Source organism: Antechinus flavipes, chromosome 1 (genome assembly GCF_016432865.1).
Source record: "Antechinus flavipes isolate AdamAnt ecotype Samford, QLD, Australia chromosome 1, AdamAnt_v2, whole genome shotgun sequence".
In the NCBI taxonomy this organism is placed as follows: domain Eukaryota; kingdom Metazoa; phylum Chordata; class Mammalia; order Dasyuromorphia; family Dasyuridae; genus Antechinus; species Antechinus flavipes.
Window position 1 is genome coordinate 75,229,029 of NC_067398.1, and position 21,762 is coordinate 75,250,790.

At 32.2% G+C, this 21,762-nt stretch overlaps 1 protein-coding gene across 2 annotated transcripts in view; it reads left to right on the plus strand.

Moving 5' to 3' along the window:
- The window catches only part of TNS3 (tensin 3), a 377,368-nt gene that overhangs the window by 202,719 nt on the left and 152,887 nt on the right, over positions 1–21,762 (plus strand). For both annotated transcript variants that reach the window (XM_051984497.1, XM_051984488.1), the window contains exons 10-14: positions 3,351–3,415; positions 6,886–6,969; positions 14,624–14,736; positions 16,152–16,212; positions 16,714–16,789. In XM_051984497.1, the coding sequence (XP_051840457.1) occupies positions 3,351–3,415; positions 6,886–6,969; positions 14,624–14,736; positions 16,152–16,212; positions 16,714–16,789 (399 nt within the window). The remainder of the gene's footprint in view (positions 1–3,350; positions 3,416–6,885; positions 6,970–14,623; positions 14,737–16,151; positions 16,213–16,713; positions 16,790–21,762) is intronic.

The following is a 21,762-nucleotide window of genomic DNA, read 5'->3' on the forward strand; positions in this document are numbered from 1 at the left end:
TTAGTCGGTGAGAATTTATGGCTTTAAAGTAGTTCATACAAAAGGACCATGTATTGATAGACTTAAAATTATCTAGAGGAATTTGCATTTAAAGGAGTAACTGAAGTATTCTGTAATTAATACGCTTTCTAAAGAATTCCTGGGAGCTTTCCCCATGTTTGCCATGTTTCCCCTCCTACCTACGAATACCTCAATTAACCTCACCCATATAGAGTATAACTTCTGAAATTTTAAGATCAAAGAATCTCAGAGATGGAAGAGATCTGTATGATCATGAAGTCTCAAATATAATCGTGAGCCTAATGAGACCCAGAAGGAATATGTGAATTGTTCACTCATGTGAGTGAAGATTTTCAGAGATTGTTTACCACAAAGATTTTGAAACCTATTGAAATTAATGAGTCAAATTTCCCACTTCTCAAATGAAACTTTTATCAGCATTTTTAATATATCACTATTTATAGTAGATTCCAATATCTATCATAAATGTGTCAAAATGCAGTCCAGTGCTGCCAAACCAAATATAATTGAAAAATATTTAACAAAATAAATAACAATACCATAGAACATAAGATAATATTAGTATGTAGTTCCGTAAGGCAATATTCAGCACTCAGAGGAACCCTTAGGTTTGCTTTAATGGCTCCTATTCTATTTGTTTGATACCATCTATCAGTTATAGGCCACTAGGTGATTGAGTGGGTAGGGTTCTGGACCTGGCTTCAAGAAGCTCTTAGTTTAATTCCAGGCTCAGACCCTTCCTCAAGGCAAGTCACTTAATTGTTGCCTTCCTTACCAATAAAACAGGGATAATCGCACCTTCTTCCCATTTGAAAATGTTTCATAAACCTTCATGTTACATAAATTCTATCTATCAATTATAAAACATGAATAAAAATAATTGGGCTGTATCTTTGCTTCTCTCACATCTGTTTTCATTGACCTCTCTTCAAGACATGCTTTTTGATGCTCCTGTAAATCAATTAATCAGTCAATAAATAAGAGCATGTGTGCTTCTTCAAAAACACATGTACAAAGGTGGATTTTCTTTCAGAAATTTATATATTCTTATAAACCAAAGAAAGGAATAAATAGCTTTTTCTATATATTTTTTAAAAGATAAACTACATGATAATCATCAATTTTAGGTTTGGAGTTTTCCCTTCTTTTTTTATTCCTTTTTAAAAATAGCTATTTAAATCTATTATATATTGCATTTTTAAGGCTCTTCATTCTTTTTCATTTTCTTACCTCAACTATATTGAAATAAATTAGCCAGAATATTACTCAAAAAAGAATAAATCAGTATCTAATAGCTGATGGATTTACTGCCTTTGGCCTTTAAAGCACTTGCTTCCCCTGAACAACTGTTCCTTTTACCTCTAGACAAAACTTGTTGGGTGAATTAATAGGAAACATGTTAAAACTCATAAAAATGATTTATCAGTCATTTGTATTTGTGTCATGTAAGCTATTTAATAAGTTTTGGAAACATTTAGAAAACAAACCATGAAAGATTAATTCACCTTTAATTCCAAATTACTGACATTGGCTTTAATTCTGGCTTGTGATAAATCATAACTGTTGGGTAAAATTGCTGATACCTGTCAAAATTCATGTGCTTTCTAGAATGAATATTTCATAGACTGTCATGCCAGAAATTGTTAAAATAGTTAAGCTTGTCTTGGCTTGGATATGCTAAGAAATGGGAAGATTCTTATTACTATTTTATACTTTTTTCTTAATTTAGTGTAAATGATGGCTATTCTTCCCTCTTCTTCCCCCCCTCCAGTTTTTTAATCTGTATTATTGAGTCAAAACCTAGTTTTCACTTATAGAACCTGATCTCTAGGAGCTGCTTATTTCTTTTCATTTATATTAGGGAGTGAACTTTGGCAAATTATAACTTAATTTGTCATGAAAATACTGTCTATGTATATTTTAGAGTGTTAGTTTTCTAGTATTTCAGATCAAACTTCACTGCTTCAAAAATATGGCTTGCTCTATAGCCCTCAGGCAAGTTATGTAAATATTTCTGAATATTAACTTTCTGCCTTGTAATAATGAAAATAAATAATGCCTTTGGGGAAGATCAAACTGAGAAAATGGTTGTAAAGCACTTTATTATACTGAAATGGTATACCATTTAAATATGAACCACAAAGAAACAAAAGGGAGCTCATTTCTCCTTTTAAATTTTTTTTGTTGTTATTTTTTGCTTTTTTGATTCACCTTTCTTATGTCAGTTTTGGGGAAAATTTTGACTTACATTTTCTGTCAAGGAAATGAATCTCATCCTGGTTAACCCCTTTTGTCATAAAAGATTTTAGGTGAAAATTTAGTGATTAAAGCTGAATACAAATAGGTACATAAAAATATTTCCAAAAATCATGCATTCATTCATTCATTGGTAAGCAGCAAAAGATTATTTTGGCTGCATAAAGTTAAAATAATTTTTTGTGGTAGGATATCACTTGTACATTTCTTCTGAATTTCAGGCTAGGCTTATGATGTTTTTATATACATACCTTTCTTGAATTATTTATTTAGCTTTAATGAGACTTTTGCAAACCTTAATGTGCCATGGGAATGGGGTGTGGGAGTTGAATTATGGTAGCATTGCAGTTGTGATTGGTGGTGCAAAGATGAATAACTCATTTTCTCTTTCTTAGAGGGGATTTACATTATTGAGGGGTTGGTAAGACATTTACCTAAGTAAATATAAATGATATTAGAATCTTGTAAAGAAATAGGAGTAAAAAGTGCAATGAAAATAAGATCTACAGTTTTATGTAGTGACAAGGATCAATAAATAAAAGTACCAAAAGGTACACTTGAGGTCATCATCACACTGATGTCTGCAGATACTTTGGAGCCTGTCCCTATAATGAGGTGATTTAAATTCTGCCCAGTTTGTGCCCATGTGTAGTTCCTCCTTCTGACCAGCTAGGGGTGCATTACCTCTGTGAAATGAAACTGAGTGGATTGCTGTCAATTTTCTTGATCTATAATTGGTATTATTTTAATTAGCTGCATATTGTACTTTGTTGCCCAGCCTCTCCAACTGCCATCAATTAATAGCTGCTCTGGATTTCTATCATTGGCTTGAAAAGCCTCCGTTAACAATGGAATAGTATAAAATTAGAGGCTGATTTTCTTTTTTGTACTGATGAAGAATGTCAGAGCGCCAGCCCTGAGTAATCAGTACTCCCCAAAGATCTGACTTTGATTTCATCTCTTCAACATGATCTGCCTTTTAATCTATGGAATGTGTAGGGCACAGTCTAAGTTATATTCAGTTCTACTTCCCATTTCAGGATAAAGATATATTAATTCTTTCATTCCCTCAGGGTGGAAAAGGACGAATAGGAGTTGTCATATCATCGTACATGCATTTTACCAACGTTTCTGCCAGGTAAGGTGAAAATAAAATAAAGTAAAATTTCTCTATTTATAACATAACCTTCCAGAGGGAGAATTGGGTATCAAGCAGTCCTGGTTCTAGTTCCCGGCTTGCCATGAACTGACATTGTGATGTGGTGCAATCTCTTTAGGTCTTAATTTCCTCATCTGTAAAATGCTGGGGGTGGACTTGGGGATCTCTGATGTCTTCTATAGATCTAACTTTCTGTGATTTTACTATTAGAAAATGAATTAAACCAAAAATCGATTTCAGCTTCAGCATTTTCTTCCATTTCAAATCCAGAGTGTTATGTTGAGTTTCTGAATTTCATATTTGTGAAAATGAGTACTCTAACTTAATACTTTTAAAATGTGGAAATTTACCAATTAAATAGAAGTGATGGAAATGATTTAAAAGGCTATGTTCCTATTCTAGAATGAGAGTTGTTTGAGAAAAGCAATGGGACTAACTCCCATGCATGGCTAGGAAAAAATCAGTCATTATTTTGGGATCATGCTTTGTTTTTTGAGATCTATTTCTCTGTTGTTGTATATTCAAGGTAAGACAAACTTATTTGGAAAAGTAATCAATGAATAATGTGTGTGTGCATACATTTATGTGTACACCCACTCACTTGACAGTTACTGACTCATGCTTTATGATGGGACTGAGGGCCTAAAAGAACTGTGACCTGCACAACTTTGTTGTGTTCTTACTTACAAGATGATGATGATGAGTCAGGAAAGAGTCATCTGGGATCTGGGGGAAGTATATGGCTACTGGGAGAGGGATAAAAATGGAGAGTCAATAAGTAGTGGAGATATAAATGATTTATTTTATATAGTTCTCATTTCTGATGACAAAATAAAATCTGTCTAACCCATTTCTTTATCAGTTTTTATTTTTTAGAAATACTCTTTTTGTTATTTAACATACTTAGTAAACCACAATCTTTTTAATCATCCTCTCTGCCCATACAACCTTTGCTTTGTGTCCAAAAGAAGAAATATAATACCATTCATACATTTATGATAAACTGTTTCTCTTTTTGCATTAAGAAATGAAATTTAACTTTCATAGTGTTTTTTCTAGAAACATATTTTCCTGCTTTAGAAAAAACCTAATTTCTAGATTTCCTAATTGCTAGCTAAGTGAAAATGAATACCCTACTTATTGGTGAGAGTAAGCATTTATATATAGGCTGAGCCTACTAATATTCCTTATTTCTTGGAGACAGTGATTGAATACAAATTTGTTTGTCAAAGAGCAGATTTTACTTGGAGGAATTTGTTGAGAGAGATCAATTTCAGTATTTCTACCAGTCTCTGACAATGAAGTTCTGTGTGGAACTCAAATCTCATATAGTCAGGGTAATTCTCACTTCTATAGGAATACTCCTGAGCTTTGTCTATTTTTTTTTTTTTGGCCAAATGCCTATATTTTCAAAACTTGGAATTCTTAAATCAATGAAAGCCATATCAGGAATGTTTATACCAGTCTCTGAATACAATTATAGTCTACACAAATTTATTTCAATTCCAGACAAAAGGAACTATGTGTGTGTTTGTTTATTACATACCATTATCAAAATTAACCTTCAGAATTTTAAAACTAACTTGCATTTTAAACAAGTATTTTTTATGCAAGTTCTCTTTTTATACAAACTTTAATGAAATCACTTAGAATAGGAATTTTTAACCTTTTTTGTGTCATGAATCTTTTTTGACAATGTATGGATCTCTTCTCAGAATGATGTTTGTAAATGGATAAAATAAATATATAGGATCACAGAAGAAACAAATTTTATTGGAAAAAGGTAATTTCCCCCTATTCAAGTTCTTGGATCCTGGGGTCTTTGGACTTTATTGTTTAAAAACTGATTTAAAGTAACTTGACAATCTTTTTTTTTTTTTTTTTCTGGTATGTAAAGGATGTCCCAGATTCTATTATATTATTCTATAGGTAAAATCTGGATTATTTCTGCTAAATTTTATGTGTTATATCTTAAACCTCTATTATTTATATTATTACATCTTAGACCTCTATTTTTTCTTGTCTTTTGATATTTCATTGTGACCTTATTTTCTTGAACCCATGCAATGAGTCAGAAACTCTAAGAGGTTCTACAAAATTAGAAAAAATTGAAGTATGACCTAGTAATAGAATATTAATAATAGTAATAGGACTAATACCACTTTGTCCCAGAACAAACTTAGTGGAGGTTTAAGATTCTAATCCCTGGGTTACTTCTAGGGTCACAATTTCATTTATTTATTTATTTTACTGTGGTAGTTCTTATCTGTCAAGTCATAGAGGAATTTCAGTGGAGGTATCCTGGTTGATGTTTAACAGACATCTCTCCAGAAGCAGGCAAGGAAGACCATATAACATACTTTTTAAGTTTAATCTGCATTATTAATACTTTCTTAAGAATAGGAAATCATTAAGACCAAAATAAAGCTCTGATTTATGATATCTGTGAATTTCTTAGGTGTAAAGGCTCAATCTAAAAATTTAATACTTTTATCTCAAGAGAAAGATGATTTGTATTTCATTTAGCTTGTATTTCATTAATCCAAATAGAAGGAACAGCCCTGTGTAGGAAATCACAGGACTTGGAAGTGTTATTTTTTAATTGTCCATCTTCTTTTGTGCAACTCTTCTGCCATTTTTTACTGAAACTTCCCAAAATCTGCTAGTTTTTTTTTCACATTCTCTTAGAATGACACATTATAATAGCAGGAAAATAGGATCAGGTGAGAATTAGAACCTACTTCTGGAAATTCCTGCCTATATAAAGATGAGTTTGTGTCTTATGATGAGGCATCCCTGCCTGAGGGCTCAAGCCAATAGCTACAGCTTTGTGTCTCTGGACTGGCAGGTATTAGCAATGCAAAAGAAATTACCAAATTATTCAGGGTTCATTTTGCAAGTTTCCCCCCTTAATCCTCTACTAGTTTCCTGGCACTGTTTTTGTTTACTTTTTGATAAAAAGATGCTGAATCAGTACCGTTTTTTTTTTCAGTGATGTTGTATAAAAGTCCATTCTAGCATCTCATTAGCAAAATGTGTGAATTTGCTTCACATCCTACTAATTAGTACTGAAGCTGAGTCCAAGAAAATGTGCTTCCATAGATTTGTTATTTGATGGTTTCTTGAAAACAAGCTTCATTTGCCTTAGTTGGGTTTTATATGTTTCTATAATATAACTTTGGTAATAAATTTGGTTAAACAAATAATGAAAAGGGGTATGTGATTAAAGATTCAAATTTTTAGCAAATTCCCAAGAACTACCTTTGCATTTGGAAAATGCATGTTCCTTTCATATGAGCAGTGAAGTCTGTATACTACATCTTTGGTGAGGATGATAGAGTAGGGGAGAGCAAGGCTTCTCTGTGTGTGGTACAGTGGACTTTGTATTTGATTTAAAACAGCATGAAAATGCCTACAATCTGATAATATGTTTTCTACTTCTTCTATAGTGCTGATCAAGCTCTCGACAGATTCGCAATGAAGAAATTTTTTGATGATAAAGTTTCAGCTTTAATGCAGCCATCCCAGAAAAGGTATATAGTTTTCAGTTATTAGTAAAATTATCAGTGCAAATGGTTTTCCTTAATTTAAAAGTATTTCTATTATGTGTATTATATATAACACATATAATATACACACATATGTATAGATATGCATACTATGCATATTTTAAAATTTTATCCAAATACACACCTACACATATATATTTCATAATGATTTTCCCTCCACAAGATGTAAAAAGTGCCTTTCTCCTGCAGGTTCTTAACTGATATTCCTATTCTTTTAATCCCTTATTTGATCTATTCCAAAATTTTCCAAATCTGTGGAGTAAATGTTGGGACAAATTGTAGAGCCATAAAAGAAAGATGATGGATTTTCTCCCTCTCTGGAATCACTTTTTGAAATTTAGTGTTAGGAATAGGGACTAGACCAGTGATTTCATTATTATAGGGAATTCCCAGGTGAGGAAACTTCTTCTACTAGCACAACTGGTCGCACTCTCTGCAAATTATATTTTTAGAGAATTGCTGAGCACATGGAGTGTCTCTGCTTTGCACAGGAACACAGAGTTAGAATGTGTCAGATAAAACTTGAACTCTGGTCTTTTGGGCCTTTTGAAGCCCATTGGATATTTATTCTGGTATTGATGAAGTCATGTGGCACATAAAGGAATTGACAGGTGATCCTTATGTGCCATGATGATCATATGGGAATAAGACACTCTTTATTTCTCTGGGCTTTTTGTAACTTGTGCCACATAACTTTTTAGCACTATGTGTCCCACCTCTATGATGATATAATATGATATATGATATATGATAAAGATGATTGAGATGATAAATATGTTATAATGTGAAGTATTATATGGATGTGAGTCTTAATTGGAAACCAGTGGTATCCAGGCAGTTGCTAAAATACTGATCTTGAAGTAAATAAAATCTTGCTTCAGACATTTACTAGCTGGTAACTATGATAAATGATTTAACCTCAAGAAACCTCAATTTTCTCATTTGTCAAATTGAATGACAATGAAAGAACATATCTCACAAAGTTGTTGTAAGGACACTTTATTTTATATGTATATTATATATAATAACTTTGTATTCAGTTATTTTTCAGTCATGTCCAACTCTTCATGATCCCATTTGGGGTTTTCTTGTCAGAGATACTGGAATGGTTTGCCATTTCTTTCTCTGTTTTCTTTTACAGATGAGGAAACTGAGACAAAAGAGTGTTAAGTGACTTATGAATGAAACCAGATTTGAACTTAGGAAGAGAATTCCTGACTCCAGACCTTGTATTCTATTCTCTGTATCACTTAGCTGCCCTTTATAATAACTTCATTACATTATATATGTATTGCTTTGGAAATCTTAAAAGTACTATATAGATGTTAACTATTATCATTACCTTTGTGTGACCCACAGCATAGCATTTTGCACATTGTTCACAGTTAGTTTTGATTATCAAATAAGTAAATGAATAAAGAAAAAAACAAACTAGAGAAATCAATCAAATTGAGAGTTAGATTACTTGGCATTTCATTTCCAAAAAAAAGTGTCTTTTAGTAATTGAATTCCTGGAAATAGACTCTTAGCAAATAGAAGGCATCAGCTAGTGGATTATCTGTGCCAATATTTAGGGATTTTGAAAACTTATTTTAAATCTTAGACTAAGTAATCATTTATGAGTCAATCTTAAAATAAGCAGAGTACATTAATTAGCTTTGAGATTCTGGCCGAGGACCTTGATGTACTTATCCTGTAGCTTACACAGCTGTTGTTCATATTAAAAATAACAAGAGAGTCCTTGGAGACCTTAAATATTAATAAATATTTAGTCTTGCCAGTTCATTATTCATTAAGCACATTGATTGGAAACAATCCTTTATTACTTAAATTTCACATACTTGTAAAGGACACCTATCATATGCAGAGTCAGGCACCATGGGAGCCAAGTCAATAATAACCCTATTTGAATGACGTGTTTCCAACAAAGGTTCTTTTGCAATGTATGTGTTTTTCTCTCTCTTTTTCTTCCTCTCTCTTTCTCTCTCTTTTTTAAGCACCCTCTATTTTCCATAAACAGTCTATCTCCATGTGAACCAGCTTGTTCAAACACCATGTCTGTGACCCATACCACCTGGTGATACTTGCTGTTATTTTGACCAATAGCTATTTTCATAGCTGATGTGCTTTGATTACACACATGACCCTCAAGTTTTCTCTTCTTTGATAAGAAAAATAAATTAGTTTTCTCGTTTAATCATAATTTATCTGCAGCAGACAGGAAAAAAATTAGGTAAATTTTGTGTTCATCTTATTATAAAGCTCAATATTAGGAAACAACATAGTATAGTGGAAAGGGGACCACACTGAGAATCTGGACACCTGATTTCTATCTCTAACACTAACTGGACCACCTAGGAAAATCCATTTAACATCTAGGTCTTTCTATTGTCTCATAGACAAATTGATTTCTTTGTATGCAAAGAGGAGGAAAAGAGTATTAAACTGGACTTATTTCTTGGTAGAAAGACTTCTAAGATGAGGATACTTTTTGCAGGCACTCATTGTTATATAACTTACTGTCTTTGATTGGCCAAAACATTGAGAAGCAAAGTGACTTTTCCAGAGACATATTGCCATTATATATCCGAGCTGGGACTTGAACCTTTCTCATTTTGACTTCGAAGAGACAGGAGAGGTCATTGTCCATTAACAAACATCTATTAAATATCTACTATTTTCTAGGCATTTGTGCTAATCATCAGGACTATCCTTGCACTCCAGCTATTAGAGTACTATATAACATTGATGTGACAGCTTCCAATGACAGTATATTTGGAAGACTTCTCTGACCCATTTTCTTATTTGAGGAAATTGAATATAGAAAACTTGTTACTTAATTGTACTTTACATCTTCATTCTCCTCAGCAAAAAATAAGCAAACAAAAAGACCTCCCCTCCTCCCACATGTGTGTATTTATACACACATGTAATTTTAGGAATTATGTTAATTTTTACTATACTTTCCTAATCTATATAGTTTTCTTTTTGGTTTTTCTTATGATTGGGGCAATGATAAGATAATTATATTAATGAGCTATATCATTGTAATCTATAATTCTATATATATATGTTAATATGTTAATGATGAGATATATAGTTAGATCCCCTTTTGTAGTTATCTAGCTAGACACATCTTTTTTTTATTTTCCTTATGACTAAAGCTAATAACTACAAGATATAGACTTATATAGGAAGATGGGTAGAGATAGTTGAATAGATAGGGAGATGATCATAGATGGAGCATGATAAAGATAGAAAAATCATAGCAATATAAATAGATAAGATATATATATATATATACATATATATATATAATATAGTATCTGTCTAACTATATCTATCTATATTTTCTTATCATTAAAATCGGGATAAGAGAGACCAAAAGTAGAATCTATAACACAAAAATCAAAGAGTAAAACTTAGCATACCTTTAAAATCTTATGTCCTATTCTTTCTTTTGACAATTGACCTCGCCTTTCTCATGAACACTCAACCTCTATATGAAATGATTTGCTAGTTGGTGTTGATTTTGCCTCATATAGTTTTTTCCTCCCTTGTGTTCATTCAGATGGCTATCACCTAATTAGGGATCTCTAGGCCTTCTTTATGGTATTCTTATAAAAATCTGTAATACCCACTTTGTCTCCTCCTTCTCAAGATCTTATTCCATTCTGTTGTACAAGTAATCTTTCTAATACAAAGGACTTACTCATTTTACTACTATATTCAAAAATCTTTTTTTTTTTTATTTCTCATTTCTGCTCAGACAAAATTAGTGTATTCATATCCCTTTACAATATATCTAACTTCTCTTTCTTGACATGTAATATTGTTATCTATAAAGCCCTTCACATAAACAATCAGCCCACTTAGTGTATTTCAAATTCTGTCTTCCTCACGTCATAGAATCCTTCTCTCTCTATCAGCTTAGATAGCACTGTTTCCATGAAGGCTTTCCTGACCTTTTGTCATGTTTTTTCTCTTCATATTTTCTTGTATTTATATATTTGTAAAATCATATCTTCCCAGTAGAAAGAAGCACCTTGACAGAAGGATCTTGTTCTTACTCCTTCCACAATGCCCATTTCCTTGCAAATAGGTAATAAATAAATATTTGTTGCATTGAATTGCATTAAATTCTTGCTGTTAAAAAATAGATCCAATGGGGCAGCTAGATGGTGTAGTAGATAGTGCACCAGCCCTGAAGTCGAGAGGACCTGAGTTCAGATCTGGTCTCAGACATTTAACACTTACTAGTTATGTGACCCTGGGCAAGTCACTTAATCCTAATTGCCTCAGCAAAAAACAAAAACAAAAAACTCAAGTGGGCTGAATTACCAGTAGTCTAAGAGATATGAAAAAAATAGCAGTCTTTTAGAGATCACAGAAAGAACAATTAGCCCTGTTTCTATTATGTAAAATTACAATACTGAAAACTCTTTTCAAAGTAAATAACATATCACCAAAAGGTTTACTAAAGCTCTTTGAAGGCAAGGAATGCTTTTTTTCCCATTGTGCCTAGCAATATTGCTAGCACATAGAGTTTTTAATGCTTGTTGAACTGAATTATTAAAAATGAAAGTCCAATCCTGCCTCCAACAAAGGATTGCGTTCCTAATTTCATTTGTATTTCAATTTTTTTAACATTTTGAAAAAAATGTGTTTTAAATAAATAGCAATAACAGCAATAAGAAGTTTTGTTTTTTTTTAAGTTAGCAACATATTATACCTCTATTTCTGTTTTGATTTTTACAATAAGCCTGTGTGATTGGTGCTTTTATTATTCCCATTTTACTAATGGGAAAACTAGACTAAAGGCATTTAAATGACTTGCCCAGGGTCATATAATTAGCAAGTATCTGAGGCAGGGTTTGAATTTTTATCTTCTTGACTTCAAGTCCAATTTTATATATTACATTATCTTGTTGAATTTGTGAGTTGGTCCAGGAAAATAAATTCTACGAGACAATGAATTTGGATTTTTTCTTATTAAAAAGTCTAAAAATTAGAAACGTTATTTCTTTTTCATTTCCTATTACTTCTACCTTCTTATCCAAGGCAACCTGAATAGTAGAAGAAGCTACTTGTGTTCCCTTCATAAAACTATGTTGTCAAAAAACAAACAAAAAACGCCCAAAAAACAAAAATCCACACACATTCTACTTCATACTGTCCCTTAAAAGCAAAGCAGATTTTCCTATGTCCTTATGGTGAAATGAAGACCTCTTTTTATACTTTGGGTTTGAAAGGTATAGTTTTCTGGCTGTGATAGCAAGGATTTCTGATCCTTAAGAACATTTCCTTCTTGAAGGTAATATGGTTAGCTATTTCTAGGTCAGCTGATGCTTTTAGAGTGATTGATTCGGAGAGGTAAAATTGACCTTAAAAATCATGTAGATAAACTCACTTAATTCAAAGATGAAGAAATAGACCCAGAGAAATTATCTGATCTGCCCAGAGGTATTACAGCTCTTTCAGAGCTTCTTAAGAAAACATATTCCTCATGCATCCCTTGCTCTTCAGGGAAAACAGAGCTCAATAGTACAGCTTATATATATTTTTTTCTAAATGCAAAAGCTCATTCTTTATTCCCCCTGGTCTGAATCTTGCCTGCAGAAGTAGGTCTGCATACAATTTTAGAGTAGGAAAATGAGCTCTTTTACATGTACATGGTATTAGAAAGTTACTGTAAAATGAAAAAGAAACAAATTGACTGTAACTGACACAGTAAAAATGCAACTGGGTATAATATCAGAAAGATAATAAAATAAAAGCACTTTCCTGAAAGAAATTTAGTTAGAGCTATCCAAGAATGGATGAATGACCCCATAATCTAGTTCACTTGAGATATTTAAAAAGAATCTTGCTTGACCACTTGTCCAGGATACTGTAAAGAGGAGGGTCTTTTTAGAGGGTGAGGCATTAGATAAGATCATTCCTATGGTCCCTCTGAACTCTAGTATTCTCTGACTTTCACTTAAACAAAGAATCATTTAGATCGCTATGTACTTTACATGTACAAATAACCATGTTGACAGGTCTTAAAATGAAAAAAAAAAATGTTACCCACCTCCAGATCAAGAAGGGATGGACTAAATATCAAAATGAGACATACATTCTTGGACAAAGCTAATGTGGACATTTGTTTTTCTTAAAATGCATACTTGTTAGTAGGGGTTTGCTTTTAATGAAAAAAAAAAGATTTTAAAGAAAATTAAGTAGTAAATAAATTATAAAATATTATAATTTAGGTGTTATATTTTTCTTCAGATGTCTTAACTCTCAATCAAAATTCAATATGATAGAAAGGCAGGAATACCTCTGGTTCCTAGAATTGGCACAATATCATAGAAATCTATCTGCTGGCATACCTAGCTAGTGCTTATGCAAATAAGCGCAAACTTTTTGAAATCCTAACACTTAACATTATATAATATATTAACATATGATTAATATATCATTACATATAATAGAATTAATATAATAATAGAAATATATTACTTCCATTGTTAGCTGTTCAATTGTGGACTTTGCTTTTACTTCTGAGTCTCATATGATTTCCTAAATCTATTAAGAATTGGGTCATGATTTGTGTTTCTGTAGGTTGCTTTCCCATCCCCACAAAACTGTTGATCCTTGACATAGGTTGATTATTTTTAATTTACTAACAATGTACCAGTCCAAAGAGAGACTAGATAATAATAAAATAGAAGTTATTTGGTTATAACAACATGTAACTTATACATATATACATACATATGTGTGTATATATATATTATAGAGAGACATAATTATGTCTTTAAGTTTTCCAGAGTATTTTACAAATCTTATGTTATCCTTGACAATAAGGATATTAACCTTATCCTTCAATAAAAAGTGCTATTACTAGCTTCATTTTACAAATAAAGAAACAGTTAAGTAATTTATCTAGGGTCATACTGCTTGAAAAATTCTAAATCTGCATTTGAATTCTCGTCTTCCTGAATTCAAATCCATCATTCTCTCCACTGCATCTCCAAATCGCTTCCAGTGTAGGAGTACTAGAATATACAAATGTTCTAAATACATATCTTAGGGCATCTCAACAATAATTATTAAAGTTAATTGAAATGAGACTGAGTCTTCATGAAAAGGTTAATCCTCAGCATATTTGGATTAATAAAACTAGGAGTATGGTTTATATTAGGAATATTTCTGTCCTAAACAATGTATGTTTGTATGTATACACACACGACATATACATACATATAATACATATTTAAATTTGCTGCTTAAGCAAGTAAAGATCAGATAGTTTAAAATTTCTTTTATGTGTATGATCATTGATGCTGACAGCAGATCAGTGAAGTATTCTCATGGCATTTATGCTATGGAGAAATTGGGAAAACACATATTTTAGGCAAAAGTTGAATTCTACTTGAATGTACCTATGAATCTACTTATATTTACTCTTAGAAATGCAAGAAGAATGAGACAGTATGACATTTCTGTTACTATATTTTTCTCTGTTATGTCAGGAGCCTATATTTTTTCTCAAATCCTCTTTCCCAGTTTTACTCTGGCTTTTGGAATCCAATGCATTCTCTAACTAGTTTGAACATTGCATTCTTTTCAGATATGTTCACTTCCTCAGTGGTCTTCTCTCGGGATCTGTGAAAATGAATACCACACCCCTCTTTCTGCATTTTGTAATTCTCCATGGCATCCCCAACTTTGATACTGGTGGAGGTAAGTGGGAGGGTGGGTACCTTATCTAGGTGGATGCTTTTATTACTCATTTTTTAGATGTAATAAATATGGTGGCAGAGATAGCGTTGGAGTCAGGCCTACCCTTTGACATAACTGACTATTATGTTGAATACCTTATATATTTCATGACAATACTCTAAAGACTCGGTAAGTTATAGAGAATTTTCTGAGTTGCACTGTTGGAGGTAGTTCCTTACACTGATGAAATCATAAATATAGACAAAAAAGATGATTTTCCTCCAATAAAGCCCTATTTGAGTCTTTATTATTGTGTGGAGGTAAATTTGGGCTCTTCAAAGCTGTTTTTAAAATGTACCCTCAGTCAATTCCTGCATCTGACAATTAATTTTTATTACAATAACTTATCCAACAAAGGTTTAAGAAGCTTATTCCCAGGAGGTTGGCTGCCAGATAATGACTTTATTATTGGCGAGAAAATCCTAAGAATCTGCAGTCTGCATTGGTGGGATGCATAAATCCCACTAGTAAAACCACAGCTTTTTTGAAATGTATGATGATGGAATTCCTTTGCTTAAATTAAAAAAGAATCCTCACTTTTCTGCTTCTTGAGGTTCAAGTGGTTAATGTCCAGAATCCAATCCTCAGAAATTCTGCATATTTTCTTGGTATCAACTGTGTGAGAACAAAACTCCTTTACTTTTATGACTTTTTTGATTTGGTCTGCTTGCTTGTCTAAAAAATTAGGCCAGTGATCTATTCTGAATTCTGGGATTGCAGGGTTAATTAAAAAGCTATGTTTGTGGTCATTTAGTTCAGTAACATGAAGTCCAAATTAAGTCTTTTTTGAAGCCAATCCTTCTCCTTAGTGGCCATATATTGACCTCCTCTCCCCAGATAGCTGTCTAACAATCTTAGGTGGGTTTTTTTGGGTCAACAAAGGACCTCTGGCAAAAGGTGGATATGGATGAGCCCAAATCCATCATACTAGTGCTCCCATATTTGTATGGAAATTATGACTTTTTCACTATTCTTAGAGTATAATTTGAATAGTAAAGAATCTTATTTTTACCAAGCTATCATATTTTCATCCCTCTCGGCTGATAATTAAGACATTCTTTCACCTTTTTTTTTTTTTTTACCATTGGTCCCATCTGAAAATAACCTTGGAAACCTTCCTTCCCCTGCCCTTCTACATGTTATTCCAGGATATGGTGCTACGTTTAACTGCCTCATCCCACCATTCATAATCTATTGTTATAGAATTGGAAAAGTGCTTTGTGCATATATGCAGAAGGCTTGTGAATCTCTCTAAATGAGATAATTCTTTGCTGTTCAATCTTTCTGTTAGCTCCTATGACTTTCTGGTTTATAAATTTCTTTCTAAGTAAGTCTGATTTTTTTTTTTTTAACCACAAACATTTTGGTTCTTTCAGTTTGCCGGCCTTTTCTGAAGCTCTACCAAGCAATGCAGCCAGTCTATACATCAGGAATCTAGTAAGTCTTTATGATTTTTTATCTATGAGTATTTTTAGCTCTTGAAGGATTTTTTGGGAAGCCATACAAAATTACCTATATGGTTTCTTTCTTAAGGAAGAGATTATGAAAGGGGAAAGCCAAAGTAAATGACCCTCAACAAGATCCTCTGTGATCTATCCATAGATACTTTTTTGTGCCTCTCCTTCCCAGCCTGCTTTCTTTCTGAAGCCTTATTTTGGTTTATAGGTAATTTGCATACTAAATACTTGTTAGAAAGTATTGGAGAAGAGACTAAAGGTACACTATTATAATTAACTAGGAATAAGCAAAATTGAAAGAATATAAAAGTACAGAAAACATTTAGATGATTGGGATCCATTTATTAAGAAGAATAATGTTATTTATTTCATCTTTCCTTTACCCACAATACCACTGCAACCAAAATACCTGAAAAAGAAGGTTTTCACAGCCTCAAAATCCACAAGATCTCTTTAATGTTTATGCTCTTTCTTTATTTAGCAATGTTGGTCCAGAAAACCAAAGCAGAGTCTGCATTGCCATTGAACCAGCCCAGCTCTTGAAGGGAGACATAATGGTAGGTGTTTAGTTGAGTCATTAATATATGTTTCCAAATCCCTTTTGTATTTGACAATGAGGTAGTATAGCAATAAGCATTATGGAAGAGTTCTAAATTGACATGGCAAAGGAAATAGACATGACTTCTAACCAGGGGGATGGAAGGAATGGGATTAAATCATAGAAAGTTTAGAAATATGTTGTTTTGTGTGAACCTTGAATATGGAAAATAATTTGAAAGATGGGGAAAGAACTTTGGGTGCAATGGCACAGAATCAGCAAACCATATTACCCATGATAAGCACTTAAAAAGTGCTTCTAACATGAGCTCTGCATGTTCTGGATAATTCCTTAAGTTTATAAATTACAGCTAATTTGCCAGTCTTCATTCATAATTATGATTTCTTTACTTATGAAATCATTATTTCTGACCAATTAAAATCGCATGCAAATAAATTCCTATATGTACATCATATAATTATGTTAAGAATTAGAGTTAATTTTATTGCCATCCATCATATATTCTATATATAATATATATATATATATATATACACATATTTTTTTTTCTTCTAGTTATCTCAATTTTTTAAACAAATTTTGTCAATTCAAATGAGGTGTTCATTATTTTAACTGAAGTATTTTTTGGCTTTTAGTTAGGTCACATTAGTGTGGACTGAAATTTCATTCTGAAATAATGAAAAATTGATTATTAGAAATTTTACATATATTGATATAGTTTTATATGTGTATAGCTTTCTGTTATTTTTATGTAAGTATAGCAGGTTGAATGAATGTGGCTAATAAAGAATAAGTAAGTTCTCTCTTATATCTCTACCCAGAATTTAGCACAATTCTTTTGGACATAATAAACATACATATAAATAGCTCTCTCAAAATTAATTAATTAATTGATTTTGCCATTCATTCTTTCATTAATCCATTCAGTGTCAGTCAAGAAACGCCTTTTAAAGAATTTGCTGTAATGAGTAAGAAAAATCTGAAACTTAATTTTTCGTATATAAACAATGTACCTAATGTGCTTACAAATAATCTTATTCTCTTAAAGAATATATTCATTTTCTCCTATAAACTTGTATTATGCATAACTAATTATTGATAATATCAAAGTAAATTTTAGCTTAACTATTATCTGAAAGATTATAAATGCTACCTTTTCATCTGTAAATAAATGAAAACTTACTGTACAAATTTTGGTTAGTGGCCTATCACTCATGGACTACATCTGGGAGTGAGAATATAGAATTTGGCACAGCAAAGAGAGAAGCATTCATTACTTTTATTTTTTACCCCTTTTGACCTTGCTCCAAACCATGTGGCCCCATCTATAGCCAAGCCCATCTATTTATGAGACAGAAGTTTTCTTTTGGAATTTAAAACTATCAAATTTATAACTGGAAAACTTCTAAGAATTCAATAAAGTTTATTGTGGAAATGGCATCAGTTGAGTGAATTATCCAAACTAGAAATTTAATGAATGCTATTTTTATTACTCTTGTGTTTAAATTCAAGACACCAAGAATAGCAGCTGTTATGATGGTGGTGGTAGTATTAAGTAATATTATTTAAGTAGTTTTACATAAGTTTTATTTAGTATTTGTTTTTAGTATTCTAAATTTTAAATATAAATTCACATTTTTAAGATTAGGTAAATATAGAATGAAAAGAAAATGATAGTTAGCTCCTTATATAGAAGAGCACTCTCCTTTAAGCAGCCATATTTTATTTTATACTTTTTTTTTTTTCCCCTGTTGGTTTATGTCACAGTATTGGTACTCCTCAATGGTATTTATGTGTTAATCATCCTATTAGAGAGTCCCTTTCTCAGACATTTAGCACTCTGTTCTGGGCATTGAGAAGGATCATATTTCACAAAGGAGGCATTCAATCTTGTTATGAGTGCTTGGCACCAGAGTTAATCATACATTTGACTGGTGACAAATATTTAGTGGTTTCTGAAAATTAAGTCCCTAGGACTCAGAAACTAAGAAAGTACAGAAAAAGGATTTTGAAAATGAACTGTGAAGTAGCCTTAATGCCCATTTGCCTTTCACAACAGAGTAACTATTATATATTTTCCAATGTTATATAAGAGGAAAATTAAATGAATACTTTTCCTATTGTGTTGTCTTTACCATATATACAGATTGCGATGTTTTCGTTTTTTAACAAAGATTTTGTTTTTTAAGAGACATTATGAATAATTCATGGAAACATTTTGGGCAGATCAGGAAATGCCAATAGATTCTTAATAATAGCTGGAAAGCTGCATTTATATCAGTGACTCCAGGGAGCCCTCATTTTGGCTCATCTTGTTTTATTCTTAGTTATACCAAAAGTACTATTAGACTTGTGGCTGTCAGCAGATAATAAATATATATATTCCAAAACAGTGACCATTGCACAACAAATAAGTTTTATTTTTTTGAGCAACATTTTAAATCTTGTCTCAAGTCAAATAATTGTTGTTTTGCAAGCCTAACTGGTCAGGAAGGTTTTTTTGAGCATGTACTGACAACCTTTTCATATTCTAAGGATTCAATCACTATTTCTGTTACTGAACTGATAGTAGAATTTTCCATTTAGCTTTATTATCCAACATTATTATCCATGAAGATGAGTGATCTATAGCCTTTATCATATCCATGAGAAGAAAAGTTCTTGGGATAATTAGAGTTTTTCAATGAAAAATATGAGCCTTTCATTCTGTGAAGAAACAAAAAATCTCACATTTGGGGGACAAGTAGTTTGATGGATTTTGGGGTTTTCATTTTAAGAAAAATCTTTCCAAACCATCCCTTTGCCTTTTAGTTTCTCCCTTCCACTTAGATATGTTTTCTCTTTAGGATCCTTGACTCATCATCTGTGGTTTCCTTTCATGATAAGGGATTACGCTCTACTCTTCCCCAGGAAAGTACCTTTCTTTCCTAGTGAAGTTGATCTTTTTAAGCAACTTTTCCCCCTTCTCCTATTTTGCTATTCCTCTAGTAAACATTAGCATAATAGTTATATTAGCAAATATAACATCCCCTCTTTTTGAAAACCTTGAAAGACATCACTAAATTGACTGGAAAGTCAGCTTTTTAGATAAACCCATATATCTTACTTTGTCTTTAAGGAAGACTCCCTCATTAAATCAGATACTCCATCCTAACACTTTTGTGTTCTCCCTTTTCATTTGAGGTTTAGAGACCAGATCTCTGCCTATTTTTAATCTTTTATGCCAGAGTGTTCACTCTTTTCCTTTTAACATGAAGATATTTTGAAATAGAATAGGTAGTAGCAATTAATATCATTTCCATAATAATTCATTCATTTTATAGGCTTTTCAATTTTTCAGTTCTTGGGGCAGGGATAAACAGCTAAAATGAGAGACCACCAATTCATGATTATTAAAAAAAATAATCTTGAGAGAAGCTTGCAGGCTGCTCTTGTATTGAACTCAGAATTTCTGTTCAAGGAATTATGTGCAATTAACAAGAGAAGGGAAAATAGAAAATGAAATGGCATATACTTAATTAGAGAAAGGTAAGATAACCTCCAAAAGGGAGAATGAAATTTGCTCTTGCCAAGATCCTGAAACAAAAATTCATTGTTTCTTCCCATAGTATTAAGCAGCCATCCTTTCATGCTTCTTTCTAGCCTGATTCAGGATGTGGTTCAGTAACCTCATGCACTTGCAGTGATTACATTTGGAGATCTTGAACATCTCAGGGTCCAGAAAACTGTGGTCATTATATCGAAAGCAATGATCCATACTTATAAACACACTTCTAATAAAAAGGAATAGTTAGGTGCTGAGCGAAATGAGCAGGACCAGGAGATCATTATATATTTCAACAACAATACTATATGAGGATCAATTCTGATGGACGTGACTCTCTTCAACAATGAGATGAACCAAATCAGTTCCATTTCTTCAATAATGAAGAGAACCAGCTATACCCAGTGAAAGAACTCTGGGAAATGAGTATGAACCACTACGTAGCATTTCCACTCCCTGTTTTTGTCTACCTGCATTTTTGATTTCCATCACAGGTTAATTGTACATTATTTCAAAGTCCGATTCTTCTTGTGCAGCAAAATAACTATGAATATGAATTATATCCATATATATTGTATTTAACATATACTTGAACATATTTAACATGTATTCTATCTGCCATTTGTGGGAGGGGATGGGGGGAAGGAGGGGGAAAGTTGGAACAAAAGGTTTTGCAATTGTCAATGATGAAAAATTACCCATGCATATATCTTGTAAATAAAAAGCTATTTGGTAGACATTGGGAGTAGATCTAGTTAAAAAAAAGAATGAAATGCTGATTTTTGTTTTAAACAAATTGTGTTTATTTAGAAATGTATAGCTATCAACTTTGGAAACAGATTAAGCTTATCACAAAGATTTACTTTTTACCAGTTCGTAATCTAAAGCAAAAAGAGAAAGCAGGAAAGAAAAAAAATGATCCAGGATAAAGTGAAGGCTCTACATGATTAAGTGATTTCTAACATCCCTTGCATTGTCCTTCTATATGTCTCCTCTCTTTTACTCTTAGAAACAGTCTATATTCCTTTTCTTCCTTACCACACACCCATTGCTCTAGAAATCCCTAGAAATTAGATTTCTGAACATAACATTCTAGAAACTGCCTTTTTGTTGGTTGCAAAATCATCTGAATATCCTCAGACCTTGTCTTTTCTAACTCCTTTCTCCTGCTGGTTCAAGCCTGACTGATTGCTGCTTTTTGGAATTCTTTACTGGATACCTCTTCTTATCTTACCTCCTAAATTTTCATATCACTATTATGATAGAGCCTGCTCTTTATGCTTTATTTTTTTTCTTCTCTGTTTTCTTTCCAGGTTTGTCTTTGAACTGGTTCCTAAATCTCTATGCTAAATTATTCTGTTAACAGAGTTACTGGCTAGACATTTCTGCTTAGGTTTGTTTCACTTTGCTTATGCCAGATCTTTCCT